Below are 6797 nucleotides of genomic sequence, written 5' to 3'. Positions count from 1 at the left end.
ATATGTATGGGATGATCGATCGGAGCTCCCCAACTGGCACTTCTCCATCATTCGCGCCCTTTTGGGAGGAAGTGCGTTTTACCATGCTGCCCGACTCCCCTACTCCTCCTCCTCAGACCCATACCAGGCCGTGCAAGTGCATCCCTCGTCCTTCGAAGAAAAGATGAAGGGCGTAATTTGATGTAGATCGACGTCTTGTATGACATAAATAAAATGTTTCTTTGCTTTTTCCCTAGCTGCGAGCCCTGAGTATTGTCAAACGATGGGTAAAGATGGCTCGATCAACTATAGGCATTTCTTTAGGCCTCCAAGCAAATATCTCTTTAAAGTCCCTCAGCACTCGGATGACTACCTCCCTTATGCTCTCTTGGAGCCTAACTCCGATTTTCAACTTCCTTTTAGGTTGGTCTAAGTCTAGGACAATCTCTTCTAACTCGACTGCTGGCTCCAAGCGCTCGACTGCCTATTCCAACACCTGATTAGCGATAGTGTTTATACGTAAACCCTTTTCGCCTACCCGCCGACAGGTTTGTAGGTAACAGCTCCTGACCATCTTTTGGTCACATCGCACTACGCTGACGCTAGTCGGTGTGCGGAACTTCATGCATAAATGCTCAATGGAAATCAACTAGCCTAGATCTTCCAGGCCTAGTCGGCCAAGAATGATGTTATGGCCACATTCCAAGCCGACCACCACAAACTCCATGTCTATCTTTCTCACATTAGGCCAAGTTCCCAATTCAAATATATATATATATATATATATATATATATATATATATATAATTATCCTATGCTTTAGCTAATCTTAATTAATTCTTTGTTTCAAATTAATATTTATCTTATATATCTAATTCTTTGCTTATGTAATCACCTTTTTCTTTAACTTGGAAGGCTGAAGCCGCCATTGCACTTTTTCAGAGAATGTTGCTTGAGTGCTTGAAGAGAAATAAAAATATACAATACCAGTAATTTATCAAAAAATTCAAAGTTTCAAAGATATATGAAAAATGACCAAGTTACTCCTTGAAGAAGATAAGAATTGATATTGTGAAAAGCGTAGAAAATATGAAACTTAGCTTGCAATATTAATTGGGAAGGGTCAAATATTTTGAGGAGGAGGGACACCAAAAATAAATATTATTATACTATTAAAAAAATTAGGGGGAGGGGGGAGGCTAGGGCCCCTTGCAACATGCAGGTAGCTCCGTCCTTGATGACATGACATGTTATAATTAGTTAAATATTCAATCAATTACAAATCAAAAATAATAATTTTATAATCAACTAATTATAATATATTACATTAACAAAAATTCTTTTTCAAAGAGTAATATATATAATATGATACTCCGTATAATATAAAAAGAGTTTGTACTCAAAGTGAGACAAAATGAAGAATAGAAGCTGGAAGTGAAAACTACAACAAAGTCCCACAAATATAAATATCTGCCGTCTAAAAGCGGCAGGTTGGGTGGTCAAACCCCGGTTCATCACGTGGGCAAATTATTGTATGAACCACGGTTTAAAACGACATCGCTAAATTTTATGAGTTAGAATAATGTACATTATCTATTATACTAATAAGAGCCAAAGAGAGTTAGGCCTAAAATGGGTAGAAAAAATGGCGGTCAAATTATTTAATCAAATAGATGGTTCAGATGAATTATTTAATCAAATAGATGGTTAAGATAATTCAGATTAATATTATTAATAGAGATTACCTAATTTAACCTTACTTTTATGATTATCCGTTAAGTTTTCCGTTAATATTCTCTTCTCCGTTAATATTCCGTTAATATTCTCTTCTCCGTTAATATTCTATAAGAAAGGTCTTAGTAGTTACACCAAAAAATTATACATATGTATTTCTTTAATACCATGAAAAAAATAAAAAAAAAATAGTTTGAAACCAATCATATTAACTACTTGGGGATTTGTTGACAATGAAAGTACTCAAATAATTCATTACCCAGCAAATTGAAGCGAGAAACTACCTTTTAATATCTTTGGAATACATAATATTTTAAATTTTCAAATTTTTATTAATTAATTTAATCTTGTTTCTTAAACTAGAGATTTCTTTATCCACAATAACTCATTCAACAATAATGGTTGAACCAAATGAACTCCAAACAGAACACCTAAAGGAAAGTCCATAGCTCCTATATCATATTCTCATTGCATGACGTTGTCATCTATGCTACCAACAATATCCGAATTGCAAATAACACACTACCAACAAAAAGGAAGAGAACAAATAGTAAAGATGAAGACAATGACAATGTTACTCAAAAGAGAATTAAGAACACTTAGAAGAATTCAAATTAAAAGTAGTATTTATTTTGAGTATCATTTTTAGACCAAATATTTAGACTATCAATTTTACAACGTTGCAAACATTTATTTTAGTAATAATTATAATGAATTTTCTATATTATCTTGGATTCATATACTTTGAGTTAGATATTTAAATAAAAAAATTCGACATTCAATTACCCATGTATAAACTTCTCTTATATAATCTTGCATTGATATACTTTCAAATATTTATTTAATTATAAACATTGGGCATTAACCCATTCGCGCAATGCGCGTATAAAACTAGTTTATTAGAATAAATGAAAATTTTTAGGTAATATAATATACATTATTGGTTAGACTAATGTACATTATGAATTAAAATAATAAAATTTTTTAAATAAGATAATCGTTGTGTTAAAATTACGCTCTACACAATAACTATTGCATCACGTGATGTCCGGCTCGGTCCATTTCATTAATCGGGCCAAACAGGTGGGCTATGGAGAATGGACAACTATTTCCAGCTGTATCGACCCAATTAAAAGCTGGTGGACCCCCCGATACCATATCCGGACTCCAAATTCGTATCAAATCCAGTTCATAAACACTTCATAGGCACAGCCACGGGATAAATAATTACCAGGTTTCCTTTTTTTTTTTTTTTTTTTTTAAATAGATATATTATATATTATATTATCTATCCAGCATCCAAATCTCTCTCGATCCGTCTGCAAATTCGGTCACAGCAGAAAGAGAGAGAGAGATGAGAGAGATCATCAGCGTACATATCGGCCAGGCCGGAATTCAGGTCGGCAATGCCTGCTGGGAGCTCTATTGCCTTGAGCATGGCATTCAACCCGACGGCATGATGCCTAGGTGATTTTAACTTTTCCTTTTTTTTTTTTTTTAGTTCTATTTTTTACCAAAATGCGTTTTCATTTTGTGAATTTTCGTCGAATTTGTAGTCTACAACTCTACATTTGTCAGGAACAAAACAAAAATTTGATTTTCTCGGTAATTGTGATAGAGTTTTACGTTCGACTGTAGATCACGAGGCTACAACAGAGCACTAGAGCAGTTGTTTTTTTTTTTTTTGTTTTTCTTAAAAAAAATTATTTGATTGGAAAGTGTCTAGTACTCCGTATTATTTCATGTTTTCCTGCTTTTTTTTTTTTTTTTTTTTCTTTTCTGGAATCTGGAGGATGATGAATTGCAGATATACTTTTTTAGTTGCTTGTCTCGCGTTTAATTTTGGTTATATTGCGGTACTTAGTTTGTGATGTGACCTGTTGGTGCATTATTGTCTTATTGTTTTGTACATTTTGATTTTTAGGAAATGATTGGTTTAGAATAAAATTCATTAATTTAATTGCTCCTCTCTTTTTTTGAGTTTTTTTTCTTCTCAAACTCAAAGTATTGTACAATTGGCTTCATTTAATAATTGAACTTGTCTAGCTATTGATTTAAATGAAAAATGTCATTTTGAGTTATGTGATTAACTTTCAAAGGTAGCTGCCGCAAATGGCTTTCAACTTGTCTGCCCATGAGCAACCCTTAAGTATTGGTGTTTATTTTCAACACTCTTGAAGAGCTATTACTGCATTAAATATTATGAAGTTATACCACTAGTTAAGAATGAGGCTTCTTTTTTTTTTTTTTTTTTTTTTTTTTTTTTTGTTGTTGATAACTTGTGCTAAGGAATCATTCCATTTTTTCTCTCTCAAGTAATGTGACAATTTTAGATCTATTCCAAACTTTCAATTTTGACATAAATATTCCTCTACTTGCAAAATTGTTCCACATTTAGTTAAAATGTCTTAAATTCCCTCACTTTGTGGACATTTCTCCAAACTCCACCATTTTGCAAGTGGTGGTGTACTGGTGTTTCGGACTGAATGTGGAAAAAAATTGAAGATATAGGACTAAATATGCCGACATTAAAAGTCATGAATTATATCTGCAATTGTCACTATAAACAGAGCCCAAATTGAAATTAACTCATTGTGGCAAGGTTGGTTAATTCATGGATATTCTCGGTTGTGACATTTGAATCAAATCTGAATAGGATATATTATAAATAATTATTTAGTGGTGTTCCTTTCTTACAATTTTCAGGAGTAATTTGCATACCAAATCAGGAATATACTTATTCATAACTGTGTTCCTGGGCATGCATTTGGAGTTTGGACCTGATATTGAAATATAGAAGGGAAGAATAATCAACTATGAGTCTATAAGTCTATGAGTATGTTCTTATCATGTTCAATTTGGAAATCATATTGATCGAATAGTCCAATTTTGGATATGGAAATAGGAAATTCTCACTGGCAATTGCTGTCCTCTAACTAACTTTGTTCTCTCACTTATTTTCTATTTAATCTTGGATTTTGTCAGGCATTGTGTAAAACTTATAATGGATTATGATTATTACCTTTACTTTTTTGCTTGCAGTGACACATCAGTTGGTATTGCAAATGATTCTTTCAACACCTTCTTTAGTGAAACTGGTTCAGGCAAACATGTGCCTAGAGCTGTATTTGTTGATCTTGAGCCTACTGTTGTGGATGAAGTGAGAAGTGGGGCATACAGGCAACTGTTTCATCCCGAGCAACTTATATCTGGTAAGGAGGATGCAGCCAACAACTTTGCGAGAGGACATTATACAGGTACCTTTCTAATGCTGTAGATAAAGAATGTGATTAATTTTATTTTTTTTGAGTTGAAATTTTGACTTGTATTTTTTGACATGCTTTGCAGTGGGGAGAGATATCGTTGATCTGTGCCTTGATAGAGTGAGAAAATTAGCTGACAATTGCACTGGTTTGCAAGGATTCCTGGTCTTTAATGCTGTTGGTGGTGGCACAGGTTCTGGTTTAGGATCCCTGCTTCTGGAGCGTTTGTCTGTAGATTATGGAAAGAAATCAAAACTCGGATTTACCATATATCCATCTCCTCAGGTAGTCTTAGCTATGATTTTATGAGATTATGTATGCTCTTTTAACAAAGGATTAAGTTTGGAAAATTCACTAAATTACTTATATAGATTACCCCATTCCATCTGGTTGGGAAAAGAGTCTCAATTCCAAATAAATTAAAAATATGAAAATTAAAATATCAGAAAAAGATAAATTTATTTGAGAATAATCAAAAGGTTCATTCTGACTAGGTAAAGTAAAGAGGGTATTGGAACGTTGGATGCCTGCTAAGGCTTATATTTCCTGCTTAGTTAACATCTTCTAGGAATTTATTCCTCTAAACTCAATCAGCTGTCTTCTTAGAGCTTTAAAGTTGGTTACATTATGTATTTTGAACATGCAGGTATCAACTGCCGTTGTTGAGCCATACAACAGCGTCTTATCTACTCATTCCCTCCTAGAACACACAGATGTTGTTGTGCTTTTGGACAATGAAGCAATATACGACATATGCAGGAGAGCCCTAGACATTGAAAGGCCAACTTACACAAACCTGAACCGCTTAATTTCTCAAATCATCTCATCTTTGACAACTTCTTTGAGGTTTGATGGAGCCATTAATGTTGACATCACCGAGTTCCAAACTAACCTTGTACCTTATCCACGAATCCATTTCATGCTTTCTTCTTATGCTCCTGTTATCTCGTCTGCCAAGGCTTATCACGAACAGTTGTCTGTTCCTGAGATTACGAATGCTGTTTTTGAACCATCAAGCATGATGGCAAAGTGTGATCCAAGACATGGGAAATACATGGCATGTTGTTTGATGTACCGTGGAGATGTTGTCCCAAAGGATGTCAATGCCGCTGTTGCTACCATTAAGACAAAGAGGACTGTTCAGTTTGTTGATTGGTAAGTTTATTATATTCTGAATGAATCTCACAGTCACAGAACCATTAAATTTGAGGTGTCATGTGAATTGATGGGAGTTTGATATGGACTCTTCAGGTGCCCTACGGGTTTCAAGTGTGGCATCAACTATCAGCCACCGACAGTGGTTCCTGGAGGTGACCTTGCCCGTGTGCAGCGTGCAGTGTGCATGATCAGCAACAACACTGCTGTGGCTGAGGTCTTCTCCTGAATTGACCACAAATTCGACCTAATGTATGCCAAGCGTGCCTTTGTCCATTGGTATGTGGGTGAGGGTATGGAGGAAGGCGAGTTCTCAGAAGCCCGTGAAGATCTTGCTGCCCTTGAGAAGGACTACGAGGAAGTTGGAGCAGAGGGTGTCGATGAAGAAGAAGAAGGGGAAGACTACTAAAGTATTGCAAGTCGAGGACAGTGACAACAAATCTGTCTTGTCTATTGTACCATGTTGCAAATTATTACTCGGTATATCCTTGTATTCATACTTGTATTCTTGTGTGTTCCAGTAGTCAATTTGAATTACCATGATGGTCCGCATTAGTAATTAAATCACTTTATGAATGCTTCTTCGTCTCTTTACATTTCCTCTTTAATTTTGTTTTTTTCACATCTTTCCATTCCGATTGGTTTACTGGTTACCTCAAAGCTGTG

The 6797-nt window shown here is 34.8% G+C and overlaps 1 protein-coding gene across 1 annotated transcript; it reads left to right on the top strand.

Annotated features, from left to right (window-relative positions):
- Positions 1–3015: 3015 nt before the first annotated feature.
- Positions 3016–6724, top strand: LOC116026073 (tubulin alpha-3 chain-like). The gene is made up of 5 exons (XM_031267522.1): positions 3016–3180; positions 4756–4970; positions 5062–5261; positions 5623–6131; positions 6228–6724. The coding sequence occupies exons 1-5, from the start codon at positions 3068–3070 to the stop codon at positions 6358–6360; spliced, it is 1170 nt and encodes a 389-aa protein (XP_031123382.1). The 5' UTR covers positions 3016–3067; the 3' UTR covers positions 6361–6724.
- Positions 6725–6797: the final 73 nt, after the last annotated feature.

This window comes from Ipomoea triloba, chromosome 1 (assembly GCF_003576645.1).
Source record: "Ipomoea triloba cultivar NCNSP0323 chromosome 1, ASM357664v1".
Lineage (NCBI taxonomy): Eukaryota > Viridiplantae > Streptophyta > Magnoliopsida > Solanales > Convolvulaceae > Ipomoea > Ipomoea triloba.
Note: the sequence above shows the minus strand (reverse complement) of the source record. Positions and strands in the feature narration are given on the sequence as shown.